General features: G+C 40.5%; 2 protein-coding genes across 12 annotated transcripts in view; one reads left to right on the plus strand and one right to left on the minus strand.

The window, feature by feature from the left end:
* Window positions 1-13,946, minus strand: part of LOC135488756 (homogentisate 1,2-dioxygenase-like) — a 14,938-nt gene continuing 992 nt past the window's right edge. Inside the window, exons 1-13 of one of the 6 annotated variants that reach the window (XM_064773529.1) lie at window positions 13,572-13,869; window positions 13,195-13,290; window positions 8,832-8,986; window positions 8,553-8,658; window positions 7,341-7,763; window positions 6,078-6,264; window positions 5,550-5,729; window positions 5,180-5,301; window positions 4,668-4,899; window positions 4,206-4,390; window positions 3,762-3,898; window positions 2,653-2,695; window positions 1-2,147 (exon numbers count right to left, since the gene is read on the minus strand). In XM_064773529.1, coding sequence (XP_064629599.1) covers window positions 2,656-2,695; window positions 3,762-3,898; window positions 4,206-4,390; window positions 4,668-4,899; window positions 5,180-5,301; window positions 5,550-5,729; window positions 6,078-6,264; window positions 7,341-7,763; window positions 8,553-8,658; window positions 8,832-8,986; window positions 13,195-13,290; window positions 13,572-13,637 — 1,929 coding nt within the window. In that variant the 5' untranslated portion in view covers window positions 13,638-13,869 and the 3' untranslated portion in view covers window positions 1-2,147; window positions 2,653-2,655. Of the gene's footprint in view, window positions 2,148-2,652; window positions 2,696-3,383; window positions 3,501-3,761; window positions 3,899-4,205; window positions 4,391-4,667; window positions 4,900-5,179; window positions 5,302-5,549; window positions 5,730-6,077; window positions 6,265-7,340; window positions 7,764-8,552; window positions 8,659-8,831; window positions 8,987-13,194; window positions 13,291-13,571; window positions 13,870-13,946 lie in introns of those variants that run through there. The other 5 variants (XM_064773528.1, XM_064773532.1, XM_064773534.1 and 2 more) reach the window with 5 other exon arrangements.
* LOC135488755 (mitogen-activated protein kinase kinase kinase 15-like) overlaps window positions 9,529-13,946 on the plus strand; it is an 18,937-nt gene continuing 14,519 nt past the window's right edge. For 3 of the 6 annotated variants that reach the window (XM_064773522.1, XM_064773524.1, XM_064773523.1), the window contains exon 1: window positions 9,529-9,640. In XM_064773522.1, the coding sequence (XP_064629592.1) occupies window positions 9,603-9,640 (38 nt within the window). In that variant the 5' untranslated portion in view covers window positions 9,529-9,602. Of the gene's footprint in view, window positions 9,641-10,585; window positions 10,682-11,473; window positions 11,893-13,946 lie in introns of those variants that run through there. The other 3 variants (XM_064773525.1, XM_064773526.1, XM_064773527.1) reach the window with 3 other exon arrangements.

Below are 13,946 nucleotides of genomic sequence, written 5' to 3' on the forward strand. Positions count from 1 at the left end.
TTCAAATAGCACTTTTATTCACCAATATGTTCCAACATCCATGATGGTACAATCATGCTAGAGTCTTGGAAGTAAAACTGATGAAGCCAAGAACTGAAAATGTTTCTTCTCCTTTTTTTTGGCCAACTATGGATCATTAAAGGCTTACACAGTTTGTTGAACATTTTGGGTTGCTTCAAATTTGTTTGATACTTCATGACTGTAAGTGAAAGAGCACTGTCAAAAACGTTTATTTCAAGGCACTAAATTTAAAGCCAAATAATTCTCTCCACAACTAACAGTGAAGTTTTGAACCAAAAACTTTTTGCCAACTTAAGAAATGGACAGTCAGTTTCACTTTCACCAGAAAAACTTAATAGAATTAGCTTGAATTGATGATGCTTGGTATTTTAGTGGCACATTTGTCACAAATGGGTCCAAGTTGCTCAAATGCCATTGTAGACAAATGCCAGCAATAACTCTAAAACGCTTGGACTTAATGCAAACATTACTGCTAAACGTTGATTGAGCTGTCAGGCCCTGGTCACTAGACTCATATCTCAAATAGCTCAAAGCTGAGGCAATTGCCTCGAAGATTCTACGATAGCAAGTGAACATGGCCATGTCTATTGAATATGGAAAAAACACCGTAACCCACATAACTATATTTTCTAAGTGCCCTGTTTTGGACTCTCCATTCTAACTGAATTGGTACATGCAAGCAATGCCATCATCTTCCTTTACAATTACTGACCTACCACCAAGTCCAAGATAACAACTTTCTATATGGGGTTGTCCCAAATAAGCTAGTGCTATTAGACAAGAAAATACTACATGGCAAAATACTCTAAATTTGGTTTTAGTCAAGCTTAGTCCTGCCACCACCGGGATATCAGCATTCAATCCTCTGTTAACAGTTAAACAGCCAAACCTTAACTCCATCCTATTTATTCAAACTTATTTTGCTCCAGATGAAAGACTAACGTTACATATTATGCCACAGTCTTCTTACCCAATACTTCAAGAATATCTTTGAGAGAATATAATATCGGACAGATACTGATAATACAAGTATATTTACAATAAATCTGCACCCATAACCCACGCCTAAAACCTTAGTAAGCATTTCAGAGAAAACTGAAAACCAATTGAAATAGATACTAGGGCTGTTTACACAGGACCAAACCAGACCAGATCAGATCACATGGCTCTCGATGTCATGAATGCCGTATTCTCAAAATGACATCAGTATTCGCATCGAATCAGATCAGAACACATTTGTGTATGTTTATACGGAAGACCAATCCGGATTGATCTACATCGGTTTGGTCCCGTGTAAACGGCCCTATTGCTACATACAAAGCCAACCATGGTCAGGAGCCTTACGCAATTCCAACAACACTTCACAGGCATGACTGCATCATCATTTTGTATCATAAAACAAGAACAAATGATATCGGAGGATTACCCTGCAACCTACCAGAAATGTTATCCAAATCAAACTGCCAACGATATTTCCCAATTGAAAATGGTAATCATTTCAAAAAATCGAATGAAAGGATGGTAGGACAGGACAAGAAACTCCAAGTTATCCTCCTCTTTTACCCTTTAACCAGGTTTGATCAGCAGCTGACATTGTTGAACGATCAGGAAACATCCCACTTCTTTGTTAAATGTGATTCTCACTCAAATTTTTTATCAAATACATGTACCAGGTTTGAAATATCACAAACATTTTCAATGGGGCAATATTTTTCAACCCTGTACTCTCATAAAAGAAATAAATTTGCTTATCTATGTACATTTTGATCATTTGTGAAAGACTCGAGTTCCCATGGCAACCTTGGATATCCAAGTCGCCACTCACCAAAATTTGGAATGACCAAAATTGCAAAAAGTTTGATATACATAGAAGCACCAGCTACTTGTAGAAGATAAATATACACATATACTTGGCATAAATATTTTTCACAAATTCACGAATAAGATATATAGTTCTCCGTCCTTTTCACAGTGAGGTGCATGTCACTGCGGATGCACCACAAAAGCAGCAGTAAGACTCGAGGATGCGTATATCAGCTTCCAGATTTGGCGCCGAGGGAAAGTTTGTTGTTCCTTTCATATTGATATGCCTTATCTTCAATTGGCCAAATCCTCAGTCCTGACTTCTGCAATAGGAAACGCAATACAATTATTGGCGCATAATACAACTTAACAGGGTTTCCAAAAAGTACTTCACAGCCTTTTGTGACAACTTGATTATTAAGATAATGAGATGGAAGAGTTGAGTATACAGGAAGTCCCAGAGAAATGCAACATCCCTCTTTGAATTCTAATCAATATCAGTGAATATTTGTCTTTGAACCAGTCAAATTTCAGTTTCAGCAGTTGCTCAAACTTCAGTGGATGGGTCTAGGACCCCAAAATTGTGACCAGGCAATGCAAGGGATTCAGGTACATGTAGGTACCAGTACGGTCAATTGGTCATGTCACCTTCATGAACTTAAAGACAAGGAATACAGCAACTAAGAGGTTTTTTTCTAGGACATTTGGTAATAAAAGAAGGTTTACAGGAGAAGAACAGAGAATCATAAAGTGAGCAAGATATCATGAAATTTATAGTGGCAGACTGCTATGAATTGTAGCAAGCATTTAAAGTAGCAGCCAACTCACTATTCAGGGCTCAAAAAATCCGCTTGGTCGACGAATGCCATCACTGAAAGTGAAAAATCAAGGGGCACATCGAAACAAACATTTAACACATACGGTGTAGTTTGTCGTTGGTGCCATGAGTGCCAATTCAAGTTTGTGAGCCCATGTCGATCATGCAACTTTGTTTCTGGAATTGTTTTCTCTTATTAGGCCATTGCCTGAGTAAAGGCTACTGAAATCAAATGCTATGCATGTACATTTCTTGGAACTGAACCCCCACATGATGAAATGAAATGGGGTTAAATTCTGATGAATGGCTTATCTTCATCTGTAATATATTCAATTCAGTTCAGAATGAAGATTCAATCTTAAAACCATGATACAAATATGCCATGCAACTAACACTCTGCTGATGCAGACAAATGCTTTTAGGGCCACAAACTCTAATGGTCTTATTCATGAAGGCATGTTAACCAAAGCAGCATTTCAAAGATTGCATCGGGCTGTATGCATAGATGCACAGACATCCAGGCTCTGAATCACCACAGCTTATTCAACAGAGAAATGCTGGAATGATCAAATGCTTACATGAATAATACCAATTTTACATAAATTACATTGTCGGAGTCCACTGTGAAAAAGTGTGTTTGGGATTTTTTGAACCCTGAAACAAAGTTGCAACTGGGGGTGTCCCACAAAGGCAGGTGCAGTAGGAATATTAGTGTAGTAGGTCAGTGTGTAGGCCTACTTACCCACTTGGCACTTGTGGCCCATATGGGAAGATACCACGAGAGGCCTTAGACCTATTGGGGCTAGCCAGAGACATGGGCTCATGGGTCGACTTGTTGGACAGTGGGGCTAGCTCTCCCCTGTGAATACGTAAGTAGGGATTGAGTTTATCACATTTGGCTGTTGACGGTGACTTGATTTGTACGAAAAAAACTAATAAAGGCTTCATGGTAGGCCCTGGTCTCTTTCCTTGTGATATGATTTGTCAAACTGCATAGCAGACATCCAACATGTCATATTATAGAGTGTTTGTACCTTAACATTGAAACAGTCAACTTCTACATCTCTCAGTATTTTTATTTTCATTGACATTTCAAATCAATTCGAAACTGCATACTCACTCATCAGGCTTGTCGTCTGGGTTGAAGTTCCTCTTCATGTTTTGCCAGCAGAGGAAGTACTCATGGTCCACCTTATTGCACGCCTCGTTACCCCACTTGGTCACAGACATGCTGAACGAGGACTCAAACTTGAATGCCTGCAAAGGAAGTTATCAGGCTAAATTGCTCAGTATATAAAGTTCCCAAAGGGAATCAAACTGTCCAATTTACCATCCTGTTTAAAGGGTTGAAATAATTAGCAACTTCAGAAATCTCTTTGAATATCTTCATATCCAATTTGATATATTCAGCCACCATTTTTGATTTCAGAAATTTTAATGAAAACCATCAGATCTAATTCGACAAATTCGTCTCAAACTTATAGGTTGATTGGGAGTATTTAGAGTATTTCGAACCATTGCTGATATTGTGAAAATAACTTATTCATAGAATATTCCCTCATACCAGAGATCCATCACCGATCCTGGCAGGCTTGACATCATTGGTGGAGGCTCCTTTCTCATAAGTCTCCGTATCAGGGCCGTGAGCCGACATCATGCCGTGGAGGCACGCACCACCTGGCCGAAACTTGGAGTTCTTGCCTTCGTACTGACCATAGAGCAAACCAATGACTTCACTCATCGCACTTCCTAGAAAAAAAAACCGTGAATGATTTGAAACTTAGCTACGAGAACACTGAATTACTCCGAGAAGTGCATGCATCAGATGCCACACGATGAACTCCCAAGGACAGCCAACAGAAAAAGAAATTGAGGACACTAAAAAGAGACCTGGCGCCTTACCATACCACAGGAGATGAAAGAGATTTGCATGAAATTCAGAAATATCTATAATCATATACACATATGGGTCCTTTTAGTCATGTCTAAACACTACCAATACATTTTGATAACAGATATGACTTACTGTGGAAGTAGGGCTTCTTGAAAGTCTTTTCTGCGCAGTGCCAGCGTGGTGGGCAGATGGTGAAGCTTGCCGCAGGGATTCCCGGGGTCCTTGAAGGGCAAGTCAGCACGGTGTACAGGGAGGAGTCGGGCGTGTCAAAGGAGACACTGCCCATGACTTGGAAGTTCTTCAAGTTGTACTTGAATGGGGCATAGTTTCCGTGCCAGGCGACAACATCAAAGGGCGAATGGTTCTGAAGTGAAAGTAGTTATGCTATCATGTCCTAGCAGGCATAAGGCAAGCCAATGAATGTAGGCACCAATTCTTGCAAACAGCCACCAAATCCCAAATTAAACAAAAGCAAGTGTAACGGAAGGCTGTATTGCTGAAATGCTGGTATTGGACTGTTAAGTTCAGTGGCTTGTCATTTCTTTGTCTTTGACTTATGGGTTTTCGTCCTCAGAAATCTCATCACCATCGATTTATATTAGACAGCTCATCAGTCTCGGGGAGTCAGTGAGGCAAGGTCGTACCTGATCAGCCATAAAGAGTGCCCCCTGGAACTTTGTGATGACTGAATAAGTCACATTGTCTCTGTCTTCATACCAGGCGACAGGGGTCAGGAAGTGACGAGGGCTGGCTAAACCATTGGCACCTGCAAAGAAGAAATATATTCTAAACACACAAAAGGTGTAAAGGTGTTGATCGAAATGTCACAGTAAAGTGTTTCATCGCTATACGAGATAGATCCCTTTTTGCCATTTTGAGAAAATGACTTGAAAGTTTGGAAATAAATTCCTAAATGTCAGAGATGGCGCATATTCTTTTCTGCAATGAAACACTTCAAATGCAGGTCTATTGGTTTTACTAAGGATCGATTAATCCATTCTTGGTTTTACCTACCAACAACTCCAAGATTGGGCAATTCAAAGTGTGAATTGAAGACCTCCATGATGTAGCCCCTGCTCTCTCCCTCGACCGCCACGTTGAAGCGGATACCTTGCTGGAGGACACAGATCTCGCCAGGGCTGACCTGCATCTTGCCAAACTCTGTCACGAGATGCAGGACACCTTGTTGCGGAACTGAAGAGAGGACGCAAACAGAACTTAATTGAGATTTATAAACAGTAATGATGGTTTTGGTAACTCATGAATTATTCATGGAGAGATGGCCTACAAGAGAGTGGTTTAGGTCCACAACAAACAAATGTTTGACAATGTCCTATCCGAAGCAGGAAGAAATTTTCGGTAATAGCCATGCCTTTACACTTTTTATTTGAAAGGAACCTCACGTCTTTCCAACAATTGGGTTATAATGATGGTTTTGGTAACGGTGGTGTCTTCATTCTGTTCAATTGATGAAAGGAACCTCATCACCTTCAAACGAATGGGAAACGTATTTTTTGGCTTGGCAAACTCTTTTTTACCTACCAATGAGGAAGTCCCCATCAGAGTTGTAGAAACACCTGTCACCCATACTGATGTTACACAGGTACACATGGACACCAACGCCATTCCTGGCCCGTGGATCGCCGGCACCACATAGCGTTGCCAATCCTCTCACAAAGTCCACCTCCTTTTCTTCCTTCTTCGGGACGTCGAATGGGTGCCATCTCAGCTGAAAAAAAGAGTTAAAATTTGTCATCTTAACTGATGAGGACATAAGGTTCAAAGTACCTGTGGAATAAGAAGAGCAGAAATTGGTAGGTCAAGTTTAACTTCACCAAAGATGCAGTGTCACCAAACTGAAAGCTATACTAGCCGCATATATTTCCCAGTTAAGAGCAGCCCAACTCCAGGAGAATCTGATGTGAGAGGGGGTTAAAATAGCCAAAAGTAATCGTTACCTTTGGGCAAGGATAATTTGTTGAGTTGGTTTCAACTGGGATGTTGGAATTAAGATCTGGAAGGTTACTCTCGTCACAGGTGTTAAGGACTTGTTTTATCGCAGAGTCAATGACCCTTCTCTTACACCCTCTCACAACATTCAGTTCTCGCAGCTCATCCAACTGTCTTTGAAATTCAATTAGGGGGTCTGGCCTTTGGACCTGTAAAACCACAATGAAGGACTTCATTACCAAAAGATGGCAGTAGTAGTAAGCAGTCCTATATGAAGAGTGAGGTTCATGTGGGCTGGAGTTTTATAAACCTGGATTGCTTACTACTGCTGCTGCCTTTGGGAATTCAAGGTCCTCATTGAAGGCCTACATGCTGGTGAAGGAAATACAGCCTACAGTTCCTTGCTGCAGGGTTTCACTCATTCAATGAGTACTGAAGGGTTGGAAAGAATTAGAACAAACTTCATTTTTCTTAAATTTAGTGGTCAAGCAGTCGCAGGCGCAGGTTTTGTTGCTCGCCAATCAATCTACACAGTGAAACAAAGCCCAAAATATGCACAAACAAATGATAAGCTACACCAATTCGATCAAGTAAGTGAAGGTCATATAAAGTACAGGCTCTCAAGCATTCCTGAAGCTCATTACAAATGCTTTTTCAGAGTTCCACATCGATACATCACCAAGAAATCTACGCGAAAAATTCAACCAAAAATGGCATGCAGCACCAGGCCCAAATAAAAGTGTTGTAGCACACACCAAAAAATACCAAAAAATATTTGGTTCCCTCTACAATGTACATGATTTTTTTAAAAAGCCACAGAGCTTCAGATTAAACCTCTACTTTATATCACCTTACCTCACTGGAAAGAGCATATTTAGGTTGATCAGGTTCAAACTCATAGTCAAATCCTAAGTTTTTGACAGGCGATTTCTTTTCAGGTTTCGACTCAAGTTTTTGCGGAGGATCTCTTCTAGGTCCCTTTGCGGATTCTGTGCTCGTGTCAGCTTTCTTGTGAAGCTCTTTAGGTTCCTTTGCTGGTTCCGTACCCCTGTCATAGTAATGAGCCTTTGCAAGGACTTTCCTACTGGTACCAGGAGTATTAGATTCAGTTGTTTCTTTAGCCGACTGTTTTAAGTCGCCAGCAATGGTTTCTTTCCAGTTGGTAGTTTGAGAGGAATCTTTTATGTCCTTGGCTTGAGTTTCAGATTCAGATTTCTTGGCATCAAAAGGACCATTTGAAAACTTGACAGTGGGATGATTTGAAGCTTCTTCGACAGGCTTTGTGGTGAGAAGGAGGTAAGAGAGAAAAGGAATAGGACAGAGGTTGAAGAAGAGTCAATACCCGATATTCTTCCTCAACAGTGCAGCACCTAATGGGCTTGAGCAACTTGACACACATGACATTGCGCCCCCACACTTACCACGTCCAAGAAATTCTGATTGTTTGGCGAGTCATCATAAATAATTTGATTCATTCGGATCGACGTCACTCCCCCTCCAAGGGTACAGGATGGGTACCGGACATCGTGTCTTTTGCCCTGTAAGGTGCTGCACTCTAACAGAGGAATATAGTCCATTGGGAAAAGAACATCAGGAAGGATAGGAATCAGGGTAATAGGAACAGTCCCATCAGTTAACATGGAAGAAAGCGCTGTCATACATATGCCTCAGTCATATTCTGGGCCTCTGACTGTGGCAGAATATCTTTCCATAGATAAAGAATGGATAAGCTACAGTGGGTAACCTGGATATCTTGAACCAAGCTGTCAAACAGCTTGAACTTGTGAAGAACCAGCAATTGCTCCAGCCCCTATAGTCCACTTCACGAAAAAAGCACTGCACATAATGGCTGGTAAAATTGGTGAGTATTCTGCTTCAAATGGGTTGTTCTTGGTGATGTATTGTCCGATTCAAGCAAAGTTAGAATTTTTAGATACTTTAGACTTTAGTTTCAGATGAAATTTAACATTTTGGTTCAATGGCTGTGTTTTCTGTGTGACATCACCCAAAAATTGAGTGCCATTTTCTCATGGATTGGACTATAGGCCCTTCTAATTTCCATTTTACCTGATTTGGGTTAGGAAAATCATCCAGCCAGTCATTGGTGAAGTTGGCCTGTCTTATCCTCTTGAACGGGGTGTGGCAAACAGATGGCCGGATTCTGTAAAGCCAGCTGAAATCACAAAACACAATAAGTTAGCTTGAGAAAGCTTACTTTAAACAAATGCAGATGGGGGCATTTTGGTTCTCTAAGACTAAGAGATATTAACTTACTTGGCCAAACGCTATTGGATTCAACCTTTTTAATGTCTAAAGTCCCACATATACTATACATATTGATTTTACCTTCTTTGATTCCTTGGGCTAGTAAAAGCTGATCCAGTCAACTGCTCAGCATAAAGGCCATAATTACACTTCTGTGGATTATTTTGTGTTTTGGATAATGCTCCCGGACATCGAGGATCTTCTGATGAGAATTCATTACCAAAGCCGGTCAAGTACTGAAAAGAAAAGTGATCTGTTAAAATAGGCCGATTGGGCACCTAATTATCACACTGTTATTACACTTAGGCCTACAGTGTCAGTGACTGCCAATGGGCCTACACGGCCCCAAATGTTATGTTTGTTGAGAACACTCGTCCACCTATTGATATTGTTTTGAGGGACACCCTGTAGATGTCCACAAGCCAACTACTTTTGTTCAATATCTGCTTTTATCCGGTAAACTATGATGTCATATGCCTCATTTATTGTGAGGATAGTTTTTATTTCACTAATGACCCTAACAAATGCAAAATATACTTTTGCAATTTGAAAAAATAAGGCTTTCTTCAAGGTAAATTGAACAAAATTTGGGATTGTCGAAAAGCCACCCGACAGTGCTGCCATCTATTTCAAAAAGTGATGTAAATCCTTCTACAAAATAGGATTTTTTCTGTTTCATTCATATTATATTATATATTGTTTCCAAATTTTGAATGCACTTGAATTAAAACTCAACATTAAACTTTCCAAACGCTTCTCGTTGCAGCGTGAGCAGAAATCCATCATGGTGGCTGATGAACAAAAATGAAAATTTTCTGAAAAAACAAGTCAAAACATGTCATAAGAATCTCGATGTCTGCTGCAGTCGAAAGAAAAGAAAGTCTTCGATCGTAAGAATCAATTTCCTCTCGTGATTTAGTTTATAAGGCGTAATGCCGGCATTACTTTAGCCTTGAATAACCCAAACGAAGTAAATCCATTATCTAGGCCTATGTTATGTCATGATATTTAAGGGTGGATGTCGTCCTGGGTGCCGACAAATGGTACCCAGGTTCGAGATCGACTGGAAAATAAGCACCCTGGGTGCCATTACGCTAGACAAACAGCACCCAGCTTCTTTTTGCCTGGCTTACGGATCTTGGGGACGAGGACGTTTCTTGCAATGTGAATCTCGTATCTCGCGCCGTGGTAATTGCGGCATTAGCAGTGCGCGAAATAAAAAGAACAGATAAACAGAAAAAAACGCGTTTAGGCCTATAGGTTCTTTATCTCTCTCCCCTTAGAGACGAATACCCCGTTTGAATAAGATGGAATTGATGAAAGAAGAAAGGTTTTTAGAGCGCGGTATCGTGACACGTGACCTCCGTGAGCGTGGGGCCAACCTCGTTGTAGGTATAGAAAAGTGTAGAAGAAGAAGCTGGGTGCTGTTTGTCTAGTGTAATGGCACCCAGGGTGCTTATTGTCCAGTCGATCTCGAACCTGGGTACCATTTGTCGGCACCCAGGACGACATCCACCCTTTCAGCCAGACTTACTACTGTACTCTAGCTCTAGTCTACATGGTCTAGGGCTATCTAGTATCTATCATCATTAAAGTCATATATCAAATGCGCATCATAGACATACATGGTCCTGGATGATCATCTAGCTGCATCATCATGATCATGCCTCATGGACATCTGACTGATCAGGAGACTGACAGATCTGATCTTCTCCCACACATGCTCATCATCATTCCACCTTCGTCATTCCCCTAGGCCTTAGTTATCTGCCCTGTTTACATTACACTGTGTCACTAGATGTATGGTAGTATCAGGCATTGTTTTTGTTCTGCAGGTTGTCAACATATTACAGTCGGTTGGACTAACATGGCACAAAGTCAGACCAGGTTTGATTTAACTATGTTAGTTGTTGCTCTACGCCTATGTTTAGGTTAGTTCTGTTCGCTATATTTGGCATGCAGTTCCAATTTGAATATTTTGCTTGATAAACATGTCAAATGTGGGGAGTTGTTGATTGGTTCAAATATATGTATTTTTTGAATGTGACTGTTCTGTAGCTGGCATGTGATGTGGCGATGTGATCTACCTGTAAATGCATGTATAGATATCCCGAGTGTACAAGCTAAGCTTGGGAATCCCCATCTGCAATTTCTATGTCAAGATTGTAATTGTCATGTGTCCACAGTTGTCAAGAAAATGTGTCATCTACCCACACCATTCAGCCATGAATTTGAAGTTTGTCCTTACCTTGAGAAATAGACTAGAGTCACAATATTGATAATTTGTACTCCGTAAAATACATGAACATGTACTTTGTGTAGTAGTGTTGTCGTTGCGATGACATGGTCATTGTCCGCTGCCAGTGGTTGTTGTATTCGTTGGGTATTTATATCAGTGATGTTTGTGCTAAGTACTGTATCCTGGATGACCTTTTCCGCTCTGTGTAATATTTTACTTGCAATAGACTGCTAGTATTAGTGCTATTAGTATCCCGTCTGTACTGTATTTGAATTGAATAGTTGTTTGTTGGCAACCTACATGTGCAAAAACATTATAACCCAAATGCATGTATCAAATTCAAAGGCCACAGACAAGCTTTTATCTAATATTTTGTATTGGGGCCGTGAAACCTCTTTAGCAGGCCTCCAGTGTTGTGTGATCCGAACAATAAATCTGATACGATATCATATTATTAGATTCCTGTGGAAAGATATGAGAAGTGTCACATTTCCTTGTGTCTCATTGTGGTATTGTCATACTGTGGATAACACTAGTGTCTGTTTGTAGAGGATTCTATTGTACTTTGAGGCCATTGAAATATTGGGCTAATACCAGATTGTCAGTGCTTGTCACGAGTGCACGACATGCCCACTTTGAGTTGACAAGATCAAAAACATGTTAAGTCGATGCGATTTTCTCCACATTTACTGCATTAAGAATATTCAAAAGTGAAACTTTTGGACTAAATTTCATCAGCATGCCTCTGTTGCCAGGCCAGTAGTCATTTCTGCTTTCAGCAGCAAGGTTTCGTTTAGGAATACGGTCCAGGTTGAAGGATTGTCTAAACAAGAATGAAGCAGTTTGTGAGGCACCCGTAAACACGGAAGAGGATTGCTCTCCTACCAGTTTGGACTCTGAAAGGTATACAGCAGGCCCTGAGGGCGCAGATTTAAAACAGAGTATATTTGCGGAAAGGAAAATCGCTTTCCTGCCAAGCCTTGGCTACTTAATAGTTACATGAATATCTTGTGGTCGATACTCCTGATTAGGATTTCATAACAACGCCTTGGTTGTTGGCTAATTGGCGGATGGTTCCGGAGGCAGGGGTCACGATGAGGTCAGGTTAACATTATTTACATCGTAAGATCTAATCAATACTTCGTGCTATGATCAAGTTGATATATGGCTTCTCGCTGCTCGATGCAGGTAAACTGTTAATTAACCCTCTAGGTTTGGTGCCGAAGTGCTGCTACTAGTGCTGCCACCGTGATTGAAAGCGGGGTGGCACCATGGAAGACTGACATCCAATTTGTGATGCGAAGGTTGTGGGTTAGAGACTCGGTCGGTGTTGGTATGTACTTTCAACTGGCTTGCTCCAACCTTTTTTGACAAATATTTGATATATTTATCTCTGGATGCTTTCACTCGAAGTGTACGCTTCAGTGTCTGCAGAGAATTCCTCACTTTCGAGTTGTGCAATGGGGGTATTAATGGGTATATTCAGTAGAAGATCCAAGTGAACATCACTAACATCCCGAGGGCTCAGCTTCGGCCTTACTCGGGAATGTGTATTTGACCCGAGCGTTGACCCTGTCTTCCTAACACTTTCACCCTGTATTGGAAAGGTGTTAAATTTACTGTATTGGCTGTTTTTTGCCTTCCTCGAAGTCAGATGTAAATGTTAGTGATACTGTTTGGTATAGTTTACGAGATGAGACTTTTTCTGATTCCTTTGCCTGATCAGGAGGCACCTAAAATAGTCACTGCAGCAGCGAGCAATCGGTGGTTGTAGTAGTGGCAGGAATACAGGTGTATCTGATCATGTAGTGCTCATCAGTTTTACACAATGGATTATGTTCTACGACGTTTGATTGCTGGGAACTGTTACAAGTGGTAGGTAATAAACTTTAGTGTTGTGGTGTTACTGTTAGCCAGACCAACAAAAATCATTGTAGTGTATAGCAATGTCTGCCTGTTTTCAACAAAAAACCTGTCCGAAATATAGTAATTATGTCTGATCAGATAAAGTACTGCATGCAGCCCTCCTTTTCCAAATCAACCATTACCCATCCTACATAATGAAGTTGTAGTATTGAAACGAGGTGTAACACAAAACAAACTTTAATGGCATCCGCAGCCCCATCCGGAATACACTATCCATTGAAACTTAAAACAAAACTTGAGAAAATCCCTCCAACACATTCCAAATTATTGAGTACGAACCGAGTTCTTGTCCTTTTTAGCCTCTGCGCCATTGATGACCACTCGGTTAATATTAGAGCTATCGTCATCGTCATGTACATTTAGCAGTTCATCGATCTTCTCTTCCCAAAAATTTATACAAGGTTATTACAAAAAGAAGAAATCTGAGAAATTTAGAATCGAGACTTGGTGGTGTTGACCTATTAAACTCTTCCATGCTAGGGATGGTTCCTTTTATCTGCTCCAGTATCCCCAGTAAATTATATTAGCCAGAGTTGATGAAATGTCATCCTGAGATTCAGGTTTTTTATACAAAATTTGCTACTTCTACACCCCAACTCATGGAAGTCAAACGTACTAATTATAGAAACAAATAAGTAAGACCAATGAGTACCCACCAGATTTAAATCTTTTTCATCCAAGTTCTTCAACTTATCAATCTTCTGTTTGATTCTGTTAAACATTTTCACGGTGGAGACAACGTCAGTACAAACAGATGTTCGATGTTTATCGCAAAGTATGATAATCCAGAGAAGCAGGATTGAAGACGCTGAATCTGTGATCTAAATCAAGTTTGTAACTGTTCTTGGATCTATTGATAATCTTGTAAAATCCATAAGGAAGTCGAAAAAAGACTTCAGAAGAGATATCTCAGTGGTGACGATCCTGCTCCACTTTGCACACTGGCTTGTCAGAGGTGTATCTACGAACCCCTAATTGATTTGGAGGGTGCTTGTGATATCAAACATCAAAGCAAGTCATAGTCAGTTCGG

The sequence above is a fragment of the Lineus longissimus genome, chromosome 5, assembly GCF_910592395.1.
Source record: "Lineus longissimus chromosome 5, tnLinLong1.2, whole genome shotgun sequence".
Classification (NCBI taxonomy): domain Eukaryota; kingdom Metazoa; phylum Nemertea; class Pilidiophora; order Heteronemertea; family Lineidae; genus Lineus; species Lineus longissimus.